We start from the raw sequence: 26,022 nt of genomic DNA, 5'->3' as shown, positions 1-26,022 counted from the left end.
ATTATTCCCCTTCTGAAGTTGTTTTCACAATCTGTCATCTTGCCATTGCAGATTTTTTATAATACACAGCAGCTCTAGTTCTCCACCACATTAATTATATTTTTCTCGGAGATAAAAATCATCAACTCAATCATACATTTTGCTAAAAGGAAAACACTAACAAAATGTGGAAGCCAGGGGTAGGAGCATGATTAACCAAAATTACTATGCTTTTTTTACCTGATGCAGTGGAATGACAGTGTCGATAATTATGGCAGTTAATATCTGGCACCATCTCGATTTACAGCCTCAGACTTTGGGTTAGAGAAAAAGAGGAGAGAGAGGGGAGACTTAGGGCCCAGAAGTTTACAGAGAAATCAAATGTTTTTTTCAAGTAAGTCCCTCATTGGCCTCTTTAAAAGCAGCAAACAGACTAATATTACAATTAGAATAGAATTGTTATGGTGTATAAATGAACAGTTTAAATGTCACAGGCATCTAAAATAAATTTTGTAATTACTAAATAAACGAAATAATCTCATTTGCACTGACACCCAATTACAGCACACTAAGCAGTGTGTTTTATTACCTCCTCACCTATCCAATCACCTCTGCAGCAGCTCCTTTCCACCAGTAAAATGTTATTTATTTGTAAAACATGTCAATGGATTTTAAGATAAATCTGACAGGACTTTCTGGTTAAAAACCTGTGCTGACTTTACATCATTTGAAGTAGATCAGACACAAAATTAATGATCAATAAACAAAACACTACAAGTATTGCAGATCTGTGGATATAGCATGACCTTTTTGGGTGTAATTAAATAACCCATTGGAAGTTCTGACCATGCTGGGATATCTGAAATCAATTCCTACTGCATGAGCCATAGTTTGCACTGGATTGCCAGTGATATGAACTAATTTATTCCACAACACCTAAAGCAGATGCTGCTCCTGACTGATCCCAGTTTAAGGGGACATTTGAGCACAGAGTTCTGCAGAGAGGGATGGGCAAGGGAACCACAACTGACCATATGCAAAATTAACATTCCTTATTGAGGGCAAATCTTCCTCTAATGGACAGAATTTGTACGAATTTGTTTATCCTAAACAAATGTGCAGTAAATGGTTTAAGCAAATATTTCCATCTATGGTTGTTCAACAGTTATTTGCTGAGCTTTAAGATTTATGATTAGTGACATAAGCCCCTAATTGATGTTAATAGCATTGAGTTCATGGTATCCAAAAAGTTGCCAGTCACGAATGTTCATTATTTGATTCAAGTTCTCTGCTTTGCTGAACATTCCCAAAGAGTAAATTTATCTGTTAAAAATTCATGGCACATAAGCACAACAGTTCTGTAAGGCAAAAGTCAACACTAATCAGTTTACAAATAAATATCAAGGAATAAAACTGGAAATATCCAACCACACTGAAAGGAAGGTCTGGCTTAATGAATGAAGCCCACTTTATTCTACAAAATCCTGCTCAGTTTCACAATCTATCAGTAAAGTAACACCACTGAAAATAAGACCTTACTTCACACTGCCTTATCCTAAAGCACTAATATTGCAATTATTTAATTAACAATAACAGCACCACGATTATATGGAATAAGAAAAATAAATTAAGAAAAATGAAAAAAAGTAAAACGAAGAAGCAGCCTCAACCATAACAACTAAGGCTGAACAAGTGAATTTGTTCTTCTGAAGGATTAATAAAACAGAACCTGTGAGACCACTGAAGTCTATAAAACTATAACAAAACTGTTTTTCTCTCAAGGAAATTAATTCCACCTAAGCCTTCCAAAGGAGGGGTTGAAAATATCTCTTATGCCCTGTGCCCAATCTGAGCCTTTTTTCCAGGTCTTTTTCCACCCCTGTCAACACAGGCATGTTCACCTTAAAGCAGGCAAAATTTACTTTATAACTACTGCGCCACAAGGAGGGCTGCCAGTGTGAATTTGGTTCTCTGGCTTTGGACACTGCCAGCTCTTCCAAAGACTAAAAAAATTCTAAAAGCAAGTCTTAAAAGATGTAGTGCTCCTGCAGCTCAAATGGTGCCATGCAGAGTCATCTCATTAATGCCAACTCCACAATTTGTATCAGCACTCCTGAAGGTGCACATGAAGTGACATTTAAAAATAGGTCCAGAAATAATACAGTGAACTTATAAATATATTCAAGCATAAAAATGAAGAGGACCATAAATTATTTAAGTGAAAGGATGCCACCTGCACAAGGTTAAAAGATAGATAATGGTCATGATCAATTGTGAGCCAGTGAAGGGAGTTCAGTTCCAAACAGCGATCCATCCTGGACTGCTCCAGGATGAAGTTTGATGAAGTTATGGAAGGAACAGAAGTAGTTTAAGATTCTCAGTCCTTGGGCTTTGATTTACTGCTGTTTGAAAAGGAGCTTTAAATACTACATGATTTTGTTTGCTTGCATGTTTGTCTTTGCTTCTGCCCCCCATCTGCATCCTGCTGCAGCAGCACAGGGCTGTCCCTGCCTTGGCACTGAAGCTGCTCTCCTCAGGAGGAGGAGGAGGAGGAGGAGGGTGGGATTCTCTGCAGCCAGAGGCATTGCAGATTGACAGAGCCATTCAGAGATGGCAGACACAGTGGGACATGTCTCCTGATAATGACATCCAAGGGCTCCAGTCTGGTCATGAGCTTCCCCACGGACAGATCTGGAGGGAGGAAATGCTTTTTTCCAGGTCAGTGGGCAAGAACTGAAGAGTGAGTCACAATCCCCTTCCCTGGGCTGCCTTGGGATTCCACAGAGCAGATTCTTTGGCATTTGGAACATGCTAAGGAAGGCAGGGAAAATAAAGACATTTCCTGGGACAGGCTGGGGTTGTTGCCTCTGGTCTTTTGCAAGAGGCTCTGGGTACATTCAAGCTCTTTAAGGTGTCTGGAAATTATAGAATAAAATTCTTACAGATCTTCAGAGCTAAACATTTTAGCCAGCCATTCCAAGGGGTAAATTCAACCATCCAGGAGATCCCTTCAGTTTGGCTACAGGTGCTGGTGCCCAGCTCTGCCAGGGAAGCTGCTGTGGGAAGAGGCCAGGGCAGTTCTGGCTGCTTCCATTGGGCTCCACAGATGAGCCTGCCCATGCAGCTCCTGGTGCCCCTGTCACACCTGAGACAGGGCAGAGAGGTGCCAGGCAGCAGGGAGTGAGGGAAAAGCTGTGAGGAACAGCCCTGGGAGCAGCCAAACCAGAGAATGAGACAGGGAAGGAGGTGCTGGAGCAGATCCTGGTTCCACCTCAGTGCTGTGAGGAGGGGGAGTGTGAGCAGCCAACCCACCACAGGTGTAATGCCACTACATAACATCACCAATTTCACTGTCAACAAAGCAGAAATTCACACAAACCTGGTGGTGACTTTATGCAACTTTGCATCTGCCCACCATTAATTTCTAGAATTATTTTATAAGCAGCTCTATGCTTGCTTTCATTACTCTTACTAATTGTGAGTTGATAAATGAGTTGCCAATCATCTACATGAATTAAATAATAAAAGTCTACAGATTTCATGCACAGGCTCCTCCACATACTCAAATCCAACCCTGTTGCTCTGTATTTACCATGACTGCTCTCTGTGAAACAGCTCCAAGCACAGCTGGGGTACTGCCATGAAGCTTTTTATTTTTTTTCTGTACCAAAATACTACCAACATAACTACTCATAAAACAAACCACCAGCTTTGGACATTAACATAAAAGCTAATCATGTTATTATTTTTACAGCAACAGTTCAAAAGCTCAGTGGCTGAATAATTACACCCCAACCTGCCATCATTAAATAAGCATTAAAGGGCTATACATACTGCTCTGGGGAAAAGAGAGTTCCAGAAAAAAGGGCTAATTATACTGAAAGGTAAGACATCATTTTCGGTAATAAAACTAAATTTACTGTAATTAAAAGCCAATTTTCAGCTTTGGTCTTTAAAGAAATATTAAGTGCTGTAATAAATACATATTTATCCTTCAGATTCACAAGATGGTCCCCTAAATGAAAAACACCATATGTGGCATCTTACATGCTAAGCAAGTCAAGAAGTAAATTCCTACAGTATGAAACACCATCACTGCTGTGCTAGAGTAAATTTAGATTTGTAATAAGAAACTTCATGAAAACTGAAAACAAACAAACTGATAAATTGTGATTAGTATCTCTCCAAATTTCCTACACAATTTCATTTGAAAAGCAGCTAACAAAAGCACAGTACTGAAATGTTGCTTCAGACTAAATGTTAATATAAGTTTGCGGCAGCAAATTCTAGCAGGAAGTAAAATTTTTATCAGTGTTCCACAAAAATTTCTCAAGATCAAATTTAAACAGCAATTTTTACCAAGAGGCTTTAAAAGTCTTTAAATCCTTCCTAGACTTCATCGTAAGAGCACTGGGTGGGTCAGTGGATGGTCACAAAAAGCAAGAGTAATGACAAAAGAGCTGCCATCATCTAAGGTGACTCAAAGGTCACTCTTTTGGGAAGGGGTCGCAGTTAGATGAAGTGGTTAAGGTCCCTTCTAAAAGCAATAAAACAGCTGTACAATGAGGGAGTCCCACAAGGCAGAGAGCGGCCATTCAAACACACACACAAAGGTCTCCTCCTCCTCCCGGATTGCTTATCCAGCTCTTTAAAAACGAGGCCATTGGCAGCTCATCTGCATGAACAGGGATGGGCTGCGGGGAGAGGAACCCTCCTGGTGCCCTGCCCTGCACCAGCACAGCCTGCATCCCCAGGGAAACCTGCATCCCTGCAAAACCTGCATCCCTGCATCCCCAGGGAAACCTGCATCCCTGCAAAACCTGCATCCCTGCAAAACCTGCATCCCCAGGGAAACCTGCATCCCTGCAAAACCTGCATCCCTGCAAAACCTGCATCCCCAGGGAAACCTGCATCCCTGCAAAACCTGCACCCCAGCATGACCTGCATCCCCGGGGAAACCTGCATCCCTGCAAAACCTGCATCTCCATCAGAACCTACATCCCAGCACTGCCCTGCACCAGCACAACCTGCATCCCCAGGAAAACCTGCATCCCAGCATGACCCGCATCCCCAGGAAAACCTGCATCCATGCAAAACCTGCAACCCAGCACAACCTGCATCTCCATCAGAACCTGCATCCCAGCAAAACCTGCATCCTCACCAAAACCTGCAACCATGTAAAATATGTATCCCCAGCACAACCCACATCCCAGCATCCCAGCACGATCTGCATCCCCAGGGAAACCTGCATCCCTGCAAAACCTGCAACCCAGTACAACCTGCATCTCCATCAGAACCTGCATCCCTGCAAAACCTGCATCCACAGCAAAGCCTGCATCCCAGCAAAACCTGCATCCCCAGCAAAACCTGCATCCCCAGCAAAACCTGCATCCCCAGCAAAACCTGCATCCCCAGCAAAACCTGCATCCCCAGCAAAACCTGCATCCCCAGCAAACAGTCTCTGTCCCAGTTTGGCTTCCAGGAGCACCAGTCCCCCGTGCTGGCAGTGTCCCCTGTGCCACTGCTGCCTGTGCACACACAGACTGCAGGGTGTTTTAACCAGGAGCACATGGGGGAGTTCCTGTCCCCACACACTTTTCCTTTGGCATCTCCTGAATGCTCTCACTAAGATGCTAAGCCTGAGGAGTGCTATTTTATTTTATTAGCTACTCATTGCTGGTTGTCTCCTCAGCAACATGCTATGGAGTTATCAGGAAATGGAGCAAGACAATCTCCTGAGTTCCGTGGTCTGGCCACAGTCACAGCTACATTTGAAGACTGTTTGACCTCACCCAAACAAATAAATCTGCTTCCTTATTAGGGCTTCCAGTCTGAATGAAGCAGCAGGAAGCTAACAAATTTTCCTCTTTATTATACCTCAGCTGCAGTCTCACCACACGAATCAGAAAACCCAGATCTTCAGCCGAGGTTTGGGTCAATCCAGTGTTTTCTCAAAATTAGTATCAGTTTACTTAGCCAGAAAACACTTGGCTATGGTAATAATTTCTCCCAAGTCAATTTCAGACTGAAATTTAAGTTATTTAGTCCAAATTATACATCTTGATTTTCTTTACATTGTTTGAGACTCTCAGAATGGGAACTAAGGATCAAGAATCAAAGAAAATGGTTTATAATATAAAAAGATAACACTGTATGTATCCATCTTCCTTCTCCTACAATGCATGCTTCATTATTAAAGAAAACTATCTTAGAAAAGTACTAATAATCACATATTTTAGACTTACAAATTTAATCAACTCTTAGAAATATCAGTCTCTAGTCTAGCCTAAGAAATCTTACCCAATCTTCATACTCCAGTATAAATGCTGTCCACCATCAAGCTGCTGGCCAAAACGAGAACAAATCTGGCCAGCAGCTGAAGTATGTGACAGGTCACAGTACAAGACACAATGCTCCTGTTTAGATGCACAGATATTCTCAGGGAAACCAGAACAATTCATCACTGCAAAAAAAATTCCAAATGGGGTCAGTGGCTTCTGCACAGAGAGCCATGAAAAAACCAAGGTGCTGCTGGTGGCATAACTTTATGAACCCACTGCTTTGTTTGCAAAGCTTTACAGCTCTTGCAGGTGAGAAAACACATTATAACTCGACATAACATAAGCTAATTTCATCTTCAATAAGTAAGGAGCAGGTAGAAGAAAAATCAAAGAGCCATAATAAAACTTATATGAGAGGAAAATGAAATAAAATTACTATCGTGAGGAGGTCAGAGGAGGACAAGAGACAGACAAATAGGCACAGAGAGAGTGAGAATGTGTTTGAGAGACACAGACAGAGAAGGAGAAGCCAGTCCAACAGTGAAACATCTGAGCACAGGAAGGAAGCTGGGTTTGATCCAGGCAAAGATGAGAAAGCCCTAAGAGGTACTGAGCCTAAGCCAGCACCCCCAGATGCTTCTCTGCTACCTAAGAGAATATAAAAATAAACATCTCTCAAAGACCAGAATACAGGTAGTATTTCAAGCGACACTGTCTTTGCTTACTGTACTGATTTTTTGTCACAGCAGCATGGCAGTGAATGGCAAAGCTATGGTGGAGAGAGGAAAAATACATCATGCTACCTATGTAAAATACACCCTGCCATCCACATGATTTGTATTTCACATGGATCCCATGATCCATGGGAAATAAACCCCTTATCTATGTGAAATAAACCCCTTATCTATGTGAAATACACTCCTCATCCATGTGAAATACAGCCCTTCTCCATGTGAAATACACCCTGGTATTCATGTGAAATACACATGGATAGACATGGAATTTCCCATGATCAATGTGAAATACACCCCCTATCCAGGTGAAACACAGCCCTTATCCAGGTGAAACACACCCCTTATCCAGGTGAAATACAGCCCCTATCCAGGTGAAATACAGCCCTTATCCAGGTGAAACACACCCCTTATCCAGGTGAAACACACCCTGCTATCCATGTGAAATACAGCCCCTATCCAGGTAAAATACAGTCCTTATCCATGTGAAATACACCCTGCTATCCAGGTGAAATACACCCCATGATCCATGTGAAATACAGCCCCTATCCAGGTGAAACACAGCCCTTATCCAGGTGAAACACACCCTGCTATCCATGTGAAATACAGCCCCTATCCAGGTGAAATACAGTCCTTATCCATGTGAAATACAGCCCCTATCCAGGTGAAATAAACACACTATCCATGTGAAATACAGCCCCTATCCATGTGAAATACACCCTGCTATCCATGTGAAATACACCCCATGAGCCATGTGAAATACAGCCCCTATCCAGGTGAAATACACCCTGCCACCTTTGTGCAGCACATCACCAAGGGGCTCGTGCTCTAGTGCCACAGAATTTCCCCTTCCTCACATCCCACCTTGCAGGAGCCTGTCACCAAAGGCATCCCAGAGCTGCAGAACCAACTGTGCAGGAGGAAGAGACTGGAACTTGTTTGGAGATTTCTCCAGGAGCAGATGGCCCTGAAGGCAGAGGCCCAGGAAGGCTGCTCTGGCCGAGGTGGCTCTGGAGGGGACAGCTTGCAGAAGGAGCCAGCCTGGTGGGTGACAGCAGTGCCAGCAGCACTTGCCACTCTCCCCTGATGGTGAGGAGCCATCTAGTCCCAGCCCCACTCTGTCCCTGACTTTCTCCTCCTCCTCAGTAACACAAACCCAACCAGAAATATTTCCAAACCTATCTCCAGGCAACTGTGCACTGTTGAATCCTGCACCTTCACCTCCAGCTCTGAGCCAAATGCTCAAACAGGAGAAACCTGGAATAGCTTCTCCACTGCTCTCAGGTGACCTACATGCACCATTTGAATCAGATTTTTAATAATTTTTAATTAATACAAATAATGCTTTATATAATTATAATTTATATTATATATTTATATAATAATTTATAATTTGTAAAACCCAAGCTGAACAACATTTTTGAAAGACTGACACCCAGGTTACACAGGTGTGACTCAGTTTACCTCCATATATCTGCACATAACTCTGATTTCAGCAACAACATTATCTGGAGGGATTTTGTTCCTAATGCAAACACCGTGGTGCAGGACATGTCCACAGGGAATCCAGCAACTTGGGTTCTATTTATGGCACTTTTCTATCACTGTTTCAGTTCTTCTTTTCCCACTTGGCAGGTAGCATTCAAAATCTATTTCCAAAGAACTATTTCTCATAAAATTATAAAGCATCACTATTTTTGCATAGGATTCAAAGAATAAAGAGGAGTCTGTTTTCCACTGTTGTGTTTCTTCTTTCCCCAAATGATGAATCTACTCTTTCCCTAAAGCATCCAGCAGCACCAGTTTTGAACTGGAATGCTCTGCTGGAGTCCATTTCACAGGGAAGGAAAAGCTGAGGGGTTTTTGGCTGCTGTGATATTCCCACTGCCATAAAACCACAAATGCTTGATGTCCTGAACCTGTACTTCAACAGAGCAGCTCACCACTTTGAATTTCAGCTCCTCCTAACTGGAAGGGATGCCAAGGTGGCTCTCCCTGCCAGCTCGAGGTTGGTTACAGTAATTCACAAAACCTTAATTTCTACAAAATTCCATTGCACAGGGACAAGTTCAGTTCTCTCTTCACTGCCTGTCCTGGTTTGACTTCATATTCACACATTAACAAATTATGCTGTAAAATCAGATATAAGAGCTGTAATGGGGAGAAGGGAAGATTTATATCCTCTTTAAACTAGCTGTCCATGTAGGTTTTTATCGAACTAGCATGTTCTAAGCTGAGTTCTCAGCTAAATCCACCACTAAAATGAGCTCTCCAAATGAATTTCTTTTTCAGTACATTTCATTTCATTTCCCAAATGAGAGTTACAGGGATACAGTTGATGGACTGTCTCACTGAAAATTTCTTTCCTTGAATTTTCATGATTTTGTATTTTTTACTAAAGCAGGCAGATCATGAGAGAATGCCAATACCCTCTTGGTCCAACAGGGAACTGTTAAAAACCTTGTCACTTTTGGAAGTCTCAGTCTGCACAGACAACCCCATTTAAATGAGTTCTGTTCACATTACATTTCTCATTCAGCAATTATTATCTCTTCTCCTGACTTAAACAACTCATTTTCCTCCACTTCACTGTATCATAAATCCAAATAGCTGAACTCATGCTCCATCTGAAACTCCATTTCACAAGAGGAAAGAAAAAAAAAAAAGCTGTGGTTGCCTTTTTGGTAAAATTAGCTTCTGCTAATAGCTTCATTCATTTATCCATTCGTTTTATCCTTCCTCTCCCAAGACTGTTAGATTTCTAAACTTTTTCTTTAGTTAAACTTTTGATATAACTTATCTGATATTCTGCCTATCATCTCCCCTACAGTAGAATCTGCTCAGCACTCTGAAATATCTGAAATATCATGTCTCAATGAGCACTATGCACAACTTCACTTTCCACATGCCCATAACACTTCAGCACACCTTTGGGCTGGGCATTAATTAACCATGCTTGAGTGGGGTCAAACATTTCTTCTTTCTCTAAATGCAACCATTTCTCTTAGTCACATGTAAATGGCAGAAAAAAGGCATTCCTAAAACACTTCTGGCACAAACAGCTCTACTGTATTTCCATCAGCCAATCCATGTGGCCATAGGATAAAGCTTTGGGGCTCTCAGGCTGTGAGAGATAAGGAACAAAACAGCACAGGACTCACAGTCAAGGTTCAGACTCACATCATCTCCATAACAAACCCTCTGTGTCACCACTGGGGCTGCAAAACCACCTCCAAACTTATGTCTGGTGTCTTTTTTTCCCACAGCATACACACTGCCATGCTGCTCCTCCACCACATCCCTTCTTTCAACCCAATTCAGAGATTTCTCTTTCCACTTTTTGTCGTTTTTTCTTTTGTTCTTTTTCTCCTTTTAGGAAAATGTATTTCAATCCTACAAGAACCAAGTGCAGTTCCAGAGACTTGATGAATAGACCCAACATACAGACACATGATTTGTGAGTATCATCAGCCCCATTTATCAGCATGGAAACTTGTACAACAGCAAAGTGCATTGGCTCCCTAAGAATCCCTGTTTCAGTCCCTGGGATAAAATCTGCTCCTCACGTTCTAAAGTCCAATCATTTGTCAACAGACTCAGATTTGCATTTTCTATTTCCTTTCCTTTGTATTCCAGTCAGCTGTAGAGCTCTTCCCTTGAGAAATACCAAATTATCCACACATAATTGATTTCTTATGTTGATATCATTGGCAATGTTAAAGCAGAAGAAGTAATTTGAGAACCAAAATGTTAACTGGAATCCAATAATTCTCACAAAGCTGCAAAAAACCAACAATTTGATCTCCTCCCATACAGTTTAGCATCAACAAAACCAAACAGGATTGCTGTGTTTGCATTTGAACGTGACACAGCCATTTTCCACGTCGCTTTTTTTATGGGAACATAAAACCAGAGGTAGATAAAGGAGACATGAGGCAGATATGAGCTAAAGGAGGATTGGCAGCATTACCAGAGCAGACAAAGTCCTTCTTCTGCACCTCTGCCACGAGGAAGCCGCGCAGGCCGACGGGCGCCAGGCAGAAGGTGAACTGGCCGATGGTGCGGCGCTGGCGCAGCCAGTCCGACAGCCAGGCCAGGTGGCAGTCACAGTGCAGGAAGTTGGAGTGCAGCCGCCTGCAAAACACAGCAAACACACACTTACTGGGGGTTTCTGAACAAAACACACAGCAAACACACAGTTACTGGGGTTTTCTAAACAAAACCCGCAAGGGGAGCCATCGACAGCGAGCCTGCCCTGCTCTCTGCTGCCATTTCAGTGGGATCACCCCTGGTTCTTGCTTACAGACGAGTCAGGGCTTGGCTGTCCTTAATATTATACAAAGGTCAGATAGAAGTTTGTGCTATTATTCGTAATATTTTCAAAAAATCAGTTCAGTGGTGATCCACCTGCAGCCGGCCATTCTAGAGACAAAAAAATGTGCAGAATTTAAGATTGCTCCACGTAATCGCTTGGTCTGTGATTTCACATCAGAAAGAGCTGCATCAATGTGACATCTCTGAGTGAATTCAAATAATGGCTTGTCTAAACATGAGGACCAGGCTCAAGAACAGGATGATGAGTGATTCTCCCTTCTTCTCCATCCTTTGGGGAGAGGTGGAGAGAGAGAACCTCTTCACATTAGCTCTGTTGGTTGGAGCATGGTGCTAATAACACCAGGGTTGTATGATCCCTGCACGGGCCATTCACTGAAGACTTGGACTTGATGACTCCTATGGATCCCTTCCAACTCAGAATATTCTGGGAAAGGACAGGCAAAATAAAACTTCAGAGGCTATTGATACCATTTCTGTTCCTGTGTTGCCTGTACAAGTTCATCAATGCTCTTTTTCCTGCAGTAATTTAACACAAGTATAAAGGATCTACAAGGAATTTTCAGCTCATGAAAGACCCACTCATGGGCAGCTCCCTGCCAGGACTTGCAGAACCATTATCACATCTGCAAAATGATGATGGGTTCAGGGAACAAACCTGGTCATTTAAACAGCCACCAAACTTTAGGTCAAAACAAAAACCCAGGACATTAATTATTTCATTCCTGTAATGACTCATGCATTTGGAGTGTTGCACTAAATGAAATCATGAACCAGATTAAAAATCCTGTCAGAAATGGTTAGACAAAGCATTATTCACTAATATTACAGGCACACAATTGGTGTGCACCAGATTTAGCCTTGTCCATGCTCCCAAGAAATGAACTGTCTGTCTGTGAGCTGTCCCTACAGCACAGCAGCAGCTCAGCCCAGCAGTGGCGCCCGGGCTGACAGTCCCCAGATTTGTACGTCTGGGGTGGACAGCCACAATAAAGGAAAAGGAAAAAAAAACCCCACAAATCTGGAGCTGGGAGTTTATCCTGTAGAGATGGAAAGCACTAATCTCCTGGGAGTACTGTAAAATGTAATTGTTCTACAAGGATTGCTAGAAGACCTTGAGTTTAGAGATTGTGAAGCTCTTTAATTGGAGCAGCAGCAAGTTAGATTTCTAGTAAAATGCTCAGCTGTTATGAACCATTAATTTGCCTTTTTGTTGAAGAACAAATAAATACATAAATATCATCTAGCCAGAAATCATCCTAAGTCAGAATTTGTTGTAACCTAAGAGAGTCAGTGTTTTATTTAAGCCCTCAGAGTCTCATCCTTCCCACCACAGCAATCAACAATGATACTCAGGATCTCCTTCCTTCTGGAACTGAGCTCATCCCATGCCATTCCTTGCACCCCCTGCATGCAGGCATCAGTGAGAAAAGCACTATTTCACTGAAAGGGTTAGGGTCAGGCAGTTCTCCAGTTCTGTGAGCTGTTTTTTCCCCCTCAATAAATTGATTTATCTGGGTTTTGGGGGTTCCTGTTTCAGCAGTGCAAACCACCATCTCTCTGCCTCAGCAGAGCCCTCCTTGTCTTTTGGCACAGCTACTCCACTTGGAGAGGAGATCATTTAGAGACCCTATCTTAACAAAACAGCCTATCAGAATATATTTTTGATAATTAAACTAATAAATACAGCCTCAAGAAGACTTTTCACAGTACTTCAAAAATATTATAAACCTGGGAACACATAAAACACTGAAGTGCTTTCACACATTTTCAGTTTACCCTTAAATTAAAAAAAATGAAAAGAAATAATGTAATTACCTGTCTCAGCAGTAATTCACAGATGCAGAGACAACAGGACACTTACCATTAAGCAAATAGGCAGAGGGAACATGCTTTATCATAAATAAAGCTGTTTCAAGCAAAGGAAAGCAGATCAATAAAAACTAATTCCTGTCACTTCCAATCAAGGCTAAAAATCAATGAAACTTAAGAACAGAGAAGACAGCTAACTAAAAAATCTTAGCACAGAAGAGCTGATTTTAGCAAAGAATTCTTCAAATGCTTCAAAACTTCCTGGCATTTTACCCTTTTTCTTCTTTCCCCTGAGTGCTCATGTTGAAGGTTAATACACTTTTTATATTTTCTCTCTGTTCTACCATGGGCAGATTGTTTTGAGAGCCATGAAGAAAAGCTGTTTATTCACAGAACCATCAGAGCACACTAGCTGCAGCAGGAGCATCCCCAAATATCCTGCTAATGGATCTCACCAGAGTGTAAAACAGACACAAAGGAAAACACTGTCCACACTGCACTGGGCCTCAGCTGACTGGAAGAAGAGCTCATCCTTACTTAAGGAACATTCAGAGCAGGCATTTCCTACAAAAAACTCCCCCAAAGAAGTACATCTAAGTGTCAGGCTATTTGAGAAGGTGGACACATTGATGACCATTTTTTAAGGAAACAGTGAAGTCACCAAACTGTGAGAATATAATTCATTATACATTCCAACCAGAAACTTGAGAGAATATTAACATCTTCCCCCAAACAGTATCTTTATTTAAATTCCTACATTGCCCTGCTAGGGGTGCTGTGTGTTATTTGGCAGTCTGTGGAGACTGGAACTTGTCATTTGATATTGAATGAAACTGACTTTACAGAACATCAGGTGAATGAATACAAATGCAAGTTTGCCTAAGTCGCCCTTTTATCCATAGTCCCAAAATTAAATTTCCAGCAAATCCTTTTAGAGTGGGGCAGCATTCATGTTCTATAAAACGTGTCTCTCAGAATTCAATAGAAAAGCTTCCCTTTATAAATCCTATTTATGACTTCTTCCCTTTTTTTTCTTTTCTTTTTTTTTTCCCCTTAATTACAGCAGAGGGGGATTAGTCGGTGTAAGTCTCCAGGGAGCTATATACAAAGCCATCTCTGAAATTAAACTAAAGGGAAAATGGCAGAAGACACTGAAGGCACTGAGCTCTGCTAACAGACAAGAGTGGCTAATCTGGAAAAGCCAGGCAAATCTTCTGAATAAGAAAAGGCAAAATTCCAGGAACCTTAACTCTACACCTTTATCTTCTTTAGCCATTCTCTTCTAAAAGACAAATATCTCATTTCCATTTAATTACTTACATTAAGATGTAATAATGTCATCACTTGATGAAGAATGCAAATTTAAGTCAGAGGTTATCTTACAGAGATTGACATAAGTAAGAGCCATTTTCCTTCCGTTCTGTTAATTTATTTAATATGGTTTTACACATGCATGCATAGCATCCCTAAAGTACTGTATTTTTTCAGTGGCACAGAAAATTTTCAGGCTAGCTACTATTTCCCTTTCTTTGCCTCTAGAATTAAATACATCTTGGATGAGTTTGAGAATCTGGAGGAAAAACAGGGGTGCTTTGTTTAGACATGACTTTTCCTGAAGCTGTGTATTCCCTAAAGGAATTTAAAGAAATAATTTACTTAAGGAAATGGTTTTGGTAGGCTATGGCTAAATTATACAAATGCTTAGTCTAATTTCACAGTCTTTGTATTTTGATCTACTAAGGAACAGAGCTTTTCCAGTGCAATGGCATGCAGCTCAAAAACAAATGGATTTGATACAAGAGAAGCTTTTATAAGAAAAAAATCCATCAGAATAAGTGACATTTTGTTTCAGAAAGTATCTGGAAAGATGCTTTTTTCATCTTCTTTAAAAATGCCTTGTTTCAGAAATTAGCATTCTGAATTTGAAAAGAATAAATGAGATTTAAACACAGGATATTAACAAAACTCAATAATTTGATCCATCTGAGCAGTTTTTACGATCTTGCTGATGCTCCAGCTTGGAACACATTTCACATTATGGATTTTCCCATGGGAAAAAAAAAAAAGCCAGTTTATTTTCTGGGTAAATTCAAAATCTTGATAAAAATGACTGTTACTTAATGCTGGGCAGCTCCAGAACAGAGGCTCTCAGGGTTTTGTGGGCACCAGCCCCTTCACAGCCCCACCTGGGCTCCCCAGGGGCTCCCCAGCCCTGCAGCCACCCAGCCCCTGAGTGACTGATAAAGGAGATTATCACAGATGACAAATAGCTAAAAAGTTGGCTTACAGCACCAAGATTGCATTATAAAATGAGAAGATCCTACTCACAGAGTCCTGATCTTTGGCATGTGGTTGAAGCTGGTAACAGGAATGCGGGTGATGTTGTTGTTGTTGAGGGTACTGTTAGGAGAGAAAAAAAAAAAGAGAAAAAAAATAGGTTGGTCAATAATTTGCATCTCTTCACCAACACACCATTTACAGAAACAACCTGTTAAAATTCTTGGCAAGCAGCAAGGCACACTCCCTGATAGCTGTGACAATTTGTGACATACCATGAAAGATGCTGCTCAGGGAAAGCAACCAACAGCAGCATCAGGATGGCTGCAGGTCACTGTTTGCCACGTCTGGGTAAAGAGGGGTACAGAAAATGAGTTTTTATCAACTACTGGAACAGATCCACACCTGTCTGTCCAGCTGCCACTTTGAAAACCTGGTGCAGCCTGAGTGTGTGGCATTCACATTCTCTGAAAAAATCCCCTTGCCCAGGATTTTCTCCTGGGAAGCTGAGAAGCCTCAGAGAAAAGGAAAACAATTCTTATCTCATTTGCTTCTCCTCTGTTGTGCTCATGTGGAATGTGTTTGGGGATTGTTTACCCACAAGTGATTGTTTCACTGGATTCTGCTGTGAGTTGTTTTGACTCATTGGCCAATCAGGGCTAAACTGTGTTGAGACTCTGGAGAGAGTCACCAGTTTTTATTATTATCTTTTTAGCATTGAGATAGTATCTTTTCTGTATCCTTTAGTATAGTTAGTATAGTATTTTTTAATATAATATAGTATCATGAAATAATAAATTAGCCTTCTGAGAATATGGAGTCAGATTCATCACTCCTGCCTTCGTTGGGGCATTTCCCAGCAAATACAATGTGAGTGGAGGGACAACACACTCGGGCACAGCATTTAAAGGCAGTTTGAAGGATTTGGAAGTACTGTGACCAAAAGAGAGCTGTTGGCTCTGCCAGGCTTGTTAGCACAGCCTGCTGACACAGACAGACAGGTCCCATTGCTCCTCAGAAACACAAGGATGGATGGGCTCCCAAGCCTCCCCTTCCTCAGGAAAAAATAGATGGGGAGTGGAGCAGGCTGTAATAAAGCATGTCCTGACCCAGGCACAGAAGGATTGCTGCTGCTCTGTCAAAGCTGAGCCTAAAGAGAAATCTGGACTGCTGGAGGGACCCCCTTAGAGCTTCTCAGGAAGAATGAACTGAGATTACCATCAGCTGAGTGTGCTGCTCCCATTTGTGGAGCTCCTAATTATATCAATGACTCTCCAGCAAATTAGAAGCTATAAAGTTTATCAAGATAGCACAGGAAATGGAAAGCACTTCAACAGGGCATAATTGCCATGCTGCAAGAGCACCAAATCTGCAAATACAGTTTGTCATGAGAATGTGACAGGGCTGGTGTCACTCAGTGTCTCAGCGTGGCCAGTCCTGTCCCTGCCTGTTTGAAACATGCAGCAGGGCAGGGAACAGCCTCTACTTTCTACAAGGGGCACAGAATTCCACAGGGTCACTTTGGCAGAAGACAGTGCTTTTGTGTGCTTATGTCTGTGCTGAAGAATACCTAAATACATACCTGCTGAAGCAGGGACAGCACCTCATCCTTCCCTGAACTACTTAGCTATTCCAATGTCATGTATTTGTATAGAACATTTAATCCAAAGCTCTAGAAAAGTCTTCCAGGAGTTAACCCTGTTTCTGGGTCATCTGCCAATTCAAAAACCATTTTTACAATTCTGCCTAGAAATCCCTTGGCAGAGCCATCATCTAAAACATCAGCAGATTACAGCTAATTAGATTTTACCCTATTAAGACTGGGTTTTGGGTACACAGGAAGACACACACACACAGATTGGCAAAGCCAGGAGGTTGCAGGGTACCCTGGCTCTGCACAGGCCCACTCAGGAGCAGGGTGGGAGCAGTTCTGACACTGGCAGCTTGTTTTGCTGCTGTGCTGCATCCTGGCAGGACAGCACCCAAGCAGTCTCCAGAGCTGGTATTCCAGCACAGTGCTGCACCAGATGGATGCACTGGCAATCTGGAGCCAGCTTGAGGGATGACATACCCATGACATCAAACTGCACCAACACAGCAAAGTTTCCCTTCCTTTCCAAATCTGTGAGCAGAGAGAGTTATGTCAGTAAAAGCAGAGCTTTGGAAATCTGGACTGTGCATGGGAGGTCTGCTGCCAGAAATCTGTATCAGTCAAGTCACACACGTTCACACAACAGGCTGATAAGAGCTGTCAGTCTTAGCACATGATAACTTAGAGTATAACATGTAGTATTCATTCCAGATCCTCTGGAAAACTCAAAGATATTAAAAATTGGACAAGCAACACACAGCCAAGTATTGGGACCAATGGGTGTACAAACCACTGGGTTTGTGGATTCAGGCTCCCAATGCCCAAGGACTCAAAGGCAGCCTACTAAAAATGTAAAGGGCAAGATGAAGAGGGAAACACTGTCAGTTCCAGCAGGAGGGCTGGAAGTCAGCTCTTGGAGCTGCCAGCTGTGCCTGGCAGCCTGCAGGGCTCTGCTGTGCTGTGGCACCCTGAGCAGCAGAGTTAGGGCTGCAAGCCCTGCCTCAATCCCTGCTAAGGTCACAGGGACAGCTCACATCACACTGGGGCAGATGGTAGGGAGCAAAATGAACCTCTCTGTCATACAATGCTAGTGCTCCATTACCTTATTTACCCAGTGATGGAACCAAAGTCTTTTGTGGTCCATGAGCCAAAAACAAGCCTGAACAACAATTTCAGAAAGGGAACAGACCCACTGAGAGTGCATGAATAAATATACCAACACACCCACCCTTCAGTATCTGTATGTGTTTGCTCTTTACATGTTGGGAAGTTCAAACAGGGCTCAGAAATGGAATTTATAATGCATCACCATTTTTTTCCCCTGTAAACATAAAAATATAGTTCTGAGACAACCCTGTGCTTTTGCTGCTTGTTACTTTAAAATGAGTTATGCACTGGGATGGAAGATTTTAGGTATGCAGTGATAAATAAAAGCCACATGTGAAGTCAGCTCACAAACATTAAATCACAGACGTAGCTGATGTCTGAATCAGTCACATATGGCACTACAGGAGTCAATGGGGGCCATAGGAATTCAAGAGAGATTTTCCTATTGATTTCTCAAGGATGTGGATTGGATTCAGGCAGAGCAGGCTGTGACAGTGAGCTTCCCTCTGCACTGAGGGCAGAGAACACATCCCTGTCCCCCAGTGCAATTCATCTGCATGCAGAAAGGTCACCTGTTAGGACTTGATGATTCAAAAATATTTTACAGGTTCTTAAAATATTTCTATTCAACAGGCTAAGCATTATTCCAGTCACACAGCATTTCTGCTCACAAGATAATGAGAGTGGCTCAGGTTTTGCAAAGGTTTCAAATACTTGCTTATTTTCAAATAAGCAAAGGCTCCCCATAGTTCATTGACAAATATATAACCCTCCTTCTAAGAATCCTAAATCAGTACTAAATTAATATTCTCTTTACACACAAATTTCAGGGATAACTCTAGCAGACAGCCACTGCACAGATAACTTAGTAGAATACTATTTCATTGATATTTAAATGTTAACCATAATGAAGGCAATAAAACATCTATGATAACAGCAATTATTTCAGAACAGAGGAGGCCAAACACTGCAAAGGGCACTAATTGCCAGTGAACTGCCTGCACCACAGCCCAGCTGGAGCTGCAGGGATTGAACCGTGCTGCTCTGGCTGCACAGCTCTCAGCTCCCAGGCAGGGCAACTCTGGCATGGGAATGTGTTCAGGTAAAGATGTGCTCTAGAGACATCCTGCAAGGCTTTCCATCATGCACATCATTCCTTCCCAGCAATGATTTTTTAAGAGATGTGCCCTGGCAGGGTTGAACACACAACACAAGCAGCATTTTTAGCACATGAAGGGAAAAAATAAATGATGCTCCAGTTGTCTGCTGTATGCTCCAAGGTCCCAGCCTCAGACTGATCCACCCAAAATTCAAATCCATAGAAAGAGATCCATAAATACCAGGAAGCTGTGAGAAATAGGAATTCCAGAATCTTCTGACTCCTCCAACATCATAAGTGGACACACATCCTGCTGAGTGGTCCTCAGCCCCTTAAACCACCCACCTCTTCCAGACCCCAGCACATCCCTTGGCAAAGCACTGCCCTCTCATTCAGAAGTCCTCTCCCTGTAAACTATTCACACCCAGAATGCTGACTCAGGAAACTGGGGTTACAGACAATGTTATTTATGCCAGCCAACTTCCCACCTTGGGCTGTGATCCTTGTCACATCTTGCAGGGTAAGCAGAAGCAGACTGCAGCAGCCCTAAGGATCCTCCAAGGACTACTTGGAAGATGCAGAAGGTGAGCTCAGCACTCTCTGAGGTGGCACAGCCCCCACCACTGAGAGCTGTCAGAGTCCCACTGACTCCAATTTACAGCCCCAGAGGAGCTGCTCTCCTAACTCACTGCTCTGCCACTCGCCCAAACTGGCTACAGGCACTCGTGGAGCTGCCTCCCTCCTTCTGAAATATAAGGCTGATTTATAGCCCCTACTAATCAGAATTTTCCTAAAGGAAAGAGTGCTCAGTCTGCAATCCTGTCACGATTTGAAAACAATTACTTATCTCCTTCCTCAAACTTCTGGTGCAAATTTGATTCCATGCAGTTGCATTTTTTTTTTCTCTTCTGACTTGCTCCAAATTCATGAACACCACTGCAGTTCCCTGACACAGAGCTGGTAATTCCAGACTCAGTGTAAATACATTAAAATCACTAGCCTGCAGGAATGACTGTCATGTCTGTGGCTTTTCCAATAATATTTATGCATTATCCTTTACACCTTTCTCCACCTTGCACAGGACTGATTAGAGTAAAAAAAGCCAATACTCTTAATTTTAGAATAAATCTAGAATCACACAACTTTTATGGCAGATGCCTTGAGAAAAAAGGAAACTACTTAAATTTTGAACCCTACTAATAGTACAAGTATTTTATTTCAAATACTCAGAATCTCTATGCACCTTTCAAGTCCCTTGGATGAATTCAAAGAGCAGAAACCCCAGGCTGTCAGGTCAATATTCAATCTCAATTCTGTATATCACAGATCACACAAAGATTTTGCTTCCATTACTTAGAATTCAATTAATGTAATTAAGAGCATATAATAAACATCAGAATGGCTGTCAACTATTTCATGTGAAATCAGATGAAAATTTCATCTGAAATCAGATACTTTCATGACAGCATGTCCACGTGCTCTAATCTGGTTTAGTACCAAAAGGATCTCCTCTGACAGAAAATGTTACACAACACAACAGAAATATCTGAAACATTAACTATTTAGTAAAAAGTGACTGTCCTAATGTTTTCCAGCCACACTTAAGCAGGAAAATGCACAGGAGGGTTGGTTTTTTTTCTTAACACACAACAGTGATGACAATACCACCTGCTACATCCCAGCTTAAAAAAAATTTCTGGTATCCTAGTTGATCATTGACAAAAGGGAAAAAAACCAACAATGCAGGTGTCCATTTTTCTAAGTACAATGCATTTTCATAATGTGGATCAGTCCAGCGCAATAGCCACAGTGCTGCTTCCTTCTTGTTTCAACCAGAACAGACTCAAGTGAAGGGGCAGGGGAGAGCCTGTGGGATGCTGAAGATGCCCTTTGCTACTTGTCAGTAACAGGGGCTGGTTTCCTTCCCATTCCACATCTGCAGCTGATTAGCAAAACAGCTAATCAAACTGAGACATTTTCATTCAAACTCAATTCCAATTGGGAAAACACTTTTCCCCAAGGCTTCAAAAGCATCTCCCATGGTTACAAGAGGCCTGCTGGGCTGGCCATTCAGGGTTTTGATCCACACCAGGCTGCTTTGTGTCACATTTGGCTGACCATGAGACACCACAGCTTTTGCAAAATTCTCAGTTAGAAAGAAATATTCAGACCCATTTACTGGCTCCTTGGGCAGTTCCAGTGGTGTCTTAAAAGGGTTGGGTCCATCTCATCTGTGAGACATCCTGTAAATGGAGGAAGAGATCTGCAAAGGCACCATCTCATGCACTGGATTATTGCTGCTTTTGGGTGCATTTTATGTTTGAGCAGTGCAGATTTTTTACAGGTTTCCAACCCACAGGATTCGATATCAGGAATCCTACAAACTCCAGCCCTTCTTTGGCAGCACAGGCTTCCATGTGTCTGTGGGCTTCACTCTAAATTAAACAACGATGTTCAGTTCCTTTTCCCACTCAAAACTCTCTCAACACATTGTGAAAAGGTGGTGCTGGGTTACTCCCTCTGTGATAAACCTGGGTTTTGAAAGTGAGGCACTGAAAGGGAGCAGCAAAGGCAAGGGGAGCAGGCTGGTGGGGCTGAGCTGTGCCAGGCCCTGCAGCACTGGGAGCACTAACAACCAACACTTCCTTCTGTCTCCTCCAATTACCCCCCTGCTCTGTCATGGGGTGCTCCTGGCTGGGTGTGTAATCCCCCTGTTGTGTGCCCATAACACCATGTAATTGGGCCTAATGCAAGATTATTATCCATGTGCGTGCAATGGATAGCTACAAATGGTGTGTCTGCAGCTGGGAATGTTCCCAGGAGTGAATTACTGTCATACTCCCAGATTACTGCCATGGCTCCCAGCTCCTATCCCCAGTGCAACCGTACATCCACTAAATGAGACCAGGAAATCCATTCAGACTTAACCAAGGCATCTCCAAGCATAATTAAGCCTCTTGTGCTAATAGTTTGTTTTTTTTGATAATGTTACATCTACTCAGAAGTGGGTGAAGTGAGGCAAAAAAGGAAAAAAAAAAAAAAAAAAAAAAGCTGAACAGCTCTGCCTAAGTTGCCAGTGGAGCTCAGAAGACAGCACTGCTCTGTCCCTGGCAGTGCCAGAAACATGACTTATCCAAGACCCCAAAGTTTCGGGGTGGGGGGGGATTGTCTGTCTGTGTAGTGCTGGTAAATAAAAGTGAAGGAATCTTTTTTCTCCCAGTGCACATGTGGAGTGAAACAGTTGAGTCTGTGCAAGATTAGAGATGACCATCAGTATTTAGGCAGATAAAAGGAGGATCTCAGGGTCTGTCTGAAATGCAGAGATGAAACATGAATTTGGGAGCTGACCAGCAGCATAATTTAGCACTAACAGTGCCATTACCTTAGACCTCTGTGTTAGCAGTTTCACATCACTTACTTTTAAACCTCCATTCAACTACATAAAATGTCACTGCAATGGAAAAAGACATCCTCTGTTCCTTGTATGCACACAGGCAGGGGGTAAGCAAAGCAGTAACAGGTTTAAAATTCAGAAAGAGGGATTTTCATTAGATATAGGGAAAATGTTTCTTACAATAAGAACAGGAAAAATAGAGAAAAGAGATGTTACAGAGTGTGCAGCCATTGGGAGGGAAGCCTGTAATAAAATAGTAAATGAATCCCTGTCAGGAATGGCATTGGATGGGCCTGCCCCAGGGAGGGACAATGGATGACAATTCTGACCCCTCCAGCCCTGATATAGCACCCAATAAAACTAAGAGCAACAATTCCAAAAAGTGAATCTAAATCTATATTTAGTAAATCTAAGTCTATATATAGTAATAAACACAAGACTTGAGTTTCAAACACTGCCATAATTAATGCTTGTAATTAACTTTCAGATTGCAGGGCAAAAGGAGCTATATTTCCAATAGCTGTAAAGAGCTATTTTTCACACAGGTCAGGAGGAATTTGTATTGAATTAAATATTTACTGTTTCTCATGGCCTCTGATGAAAAAGCAAAGTGGCTTTAGCCCTCCATCCCTCAGCATTGAGTGCAGCCTCCCTTGATTTTCAAGGTTTGCTTGTTAGGCAATGCCCAAAACTCGACTGCATCTCCTGTGAGTTGTGGTGAGCCCCGAGTGCCTCTTGTACTCAATTCCTTGATCTCACCACAGACTGTTTAAGTTAAAGCCCACAACTACCATGTGGGCAGATAATGAAAGCAACTGATGCTGCACTGATTAATCTGTTCCTCAGCACTGTTAGGAAACATAATGATCTCACAAGGGGCCTCATTCACTGCCACAGAGCAGCAGAGCTCTGAGCTGACACCTCAAATTAGCAGCACAAGCAATAACAGCTGGGGGTTTGTCTCAATATTTGTACCCAACTCTAAAACGAGTTGGCACCAGAAAAGTGCTATTTTTAAACACAATATTAGCCCAGGCAAATAACGGTCTAAATAGGCTCCAGGTGACACGAAGAAGCCACTGAAATAAAAATAACTGGTCGCCAATTTGTGGTTTCTGTTCTAGTATTAGTCTTTTGACAATGTGTTCACAAATGTTCTCATCACAGCAACGTGAGAGGCTCCTGCGTCGTTAACTTGGGAGGCTGACATCAGAAATATGAACATCTCAAGGATTCAGAGGGAAGCAAATCTTCATTTTAGAAATGTATGGAAAAAATAAAGTAAATAAGCTTAGCACAGAATTATACACAAAACTGCCGACAGTGTTTACTGCTACAATTGCCTGGTTCTTCCCATTCTGTGGCTAATTTTAATTTGCATATAACTGTCAGATTTTTAGCTATTTAAGCTTATTATAAAGGCCAGATGTTTAAGGCAGATTTTTTTTCCTCTTTCAAGGAGTGAGATTACTTTCAAAAACATCAGGCTTTAGGGAAATTGAGTCATTATAATAGATTCTTTGTTTAAAACGTCTGTTTTGTCACCTGGCAAGAACCAGGATGCTCACACTTGCCTATAGTAATAACTTTAGGGCATATTAACTTAAGTCCTGTAATTACTGCATTAATTCTCCCTGGAGTCTGGCTGTGCCTTGGCTGGAGTCTCTGGGATGGGCAAGCTCAGGAGCTGAGGTTAAGAGCAGGGAAGAGGGAGAAAGAGGACTTGAAGCAAGAAAATGCTGGGCAAGTTATCCAGCTAAAGAAATTGGGACTGGGAATCAGTGGAAATGGGCAAGAGGCCAGGAAAAAAACAAGCATGAGCAAAATTAAGGATTTTGGTAACATAATGCCAAACCTTTAGGTGTTACATTTAGCCATGAATTTATAGATAAATTATAGATAATTATAGATAATTTACAGATATTTTTAGATATGCACATCCATATAATTATGCCTGAATTTACTTACACCAACACCTAAATAAATAAAATATTCCAGAACAAGATAAAGCAGAGAATAGGATAAGGTAAAATAAAACATAACAAAGTTGATACAGAGAAAGTGGGTACAAATTTAATTGTGTACTTTGTTAGATTTTAAATCAAGAATGTCATTCACGTGGTCTGACATGAAATGTCTTATTGCTTCCCCTACAGGAAGTTGCTCTTTCTGGCACTAACTTTGCTATTTTCCCACACAATCAAATCACCTCTATCAGCTGTACAAAATACATATACCAGTTGCAACTCCCAATTCTTTCTAACATCTATGCCTAGTGAGAGTTGAAAAAGCTTTTTAGAGAAGTTTCAATCAGCTTTTCAATCTCTTACATGGCACTTTAATTCTAGGCAGAAAATACAAATTCCATTCAGCCTGAATTAAAATATAAAAGCATTGGTGCAAAGACAGGAGAATGCAGGCTGAAATTATTCTGCCACTGCTTTATTTTTGAATGAAGGATTCTCCAATGAGTTTTTCTTCTAAACTCAAAAACTGCAAATGAAATACTGGCTTTCCTTTTTATTTTTGAATCAAGAAATTTTCTCAGGTCTTTGCCCAAAGGCTACACAATTTTCAGTACACTGTATTAGGAATTCCTGCTGTGGCTCTAAGTCCCAATTACATCCACAATTTTGATTTGGACTAAAAGAAATAAAAGTATTTATGTGAACACTGAGTAAATCTTTTGCATCATTAGGGTGGTTTTGATGTTTCTCTATGGTACCAAATTCAGGGCTGATATTATTGCCTAAAACCACTGGGAACAACTCCAATTGTCATAATACCCAGACCAATGTCTGCTAAGTCAGAGCAAATCCCATTGCTGATTTCAGCAGGGAGTGAATCTAGTCCCTGCAATCCATTTATTTAGGCACAGATTTTCTCAGGAGCCACCAAAATCAAAAATATAATTGCATTCCCTTTAAACTCCCCTAAATTTTGTTTTGTAGATTCATTTGAAAAGCTCTTGTTCAATGAATTAATACAATAATCTTACAATACAATTATTTCGCTTTAATATAAATTCATTGTTAAGCAGAGTTGGTTTTGGGGTTTTTTTGAGGTTATACAGAGATACCAAGCATGGCTCTTGGTGTCCCCCAACTGCATGCATGTCAGGAACTGTGGTTTATGGATTCTGTGCTGCTCCTGACAAAATCAATGGAAACAGGATTGGATTCTCAATGCCTACAGAGGTCTGAAAGCCTACCAGAGTGAATTTATGGAGAAGATGAAAAAGAATCAACAACATGAAGTCAAATTATACAAACCTTACATTTGTTGCATCAGCTCCTCAGCAAAATAACGCAGTTTCTCAGGTCCCTGCCTAAAGAGTTCTTTCAGGTTAGAAATTTCTGAAGCTGAAACAGCTTTATAAACATAATCCAATTCAAACTAACACAGTTAAACTCCAAAAT

The 26,022-nt window shown here is 41.7% G+C and overlaps 1 protein-coding gene across 3 annotated transcripts in view; it reads right to left on the bottom strand.

Annotated features, from left to right (window-relative positions):
- The window catches only part of SLIT3 (slit guidance ligand 3), a 482,483-nt gene that overhangs the window by 181,053 nt on the left and 275,408 nt on the right, over positions 1-26,022 (bottom strand). For all 3 annotated transcript variants that reach the window (XM_030957781.1, XM_030957783.1, XM_030957784.1), the window contains 2 exons: positions 15,464-15,535; positions 10,962-11,125 (listed from right to left, as the gene is read on the bottom strand). In XM_030957781.1, the coding sequence (XP_030813641.1) occupies positions 10,962-11,125; positions 15,464-15,535 (236 nt within the window). The remainder of the gene's footprint in view (positions 1-10,961; positions 11,126-15,463; positions 15,536-26,022) is intronic.

This window comes from Camarhynchus parvulus, chromosome 13 (assembly GCF_901933205.1).
Source record: "Camarhynchus parvulus chromosome 13, STF_HiC, whole genome shotgun sequence".
Taxonomy (NCBI): domain Eukaryota; kingdom Metazoa; phylum Chordata; class Aves; order Passeriformes; family Thraupidae; genus Camarhynchus; species Camarhynchus parvulus.
This window is presented reverse-complemented; position numbering and strand designations above follow the sequence as displayed.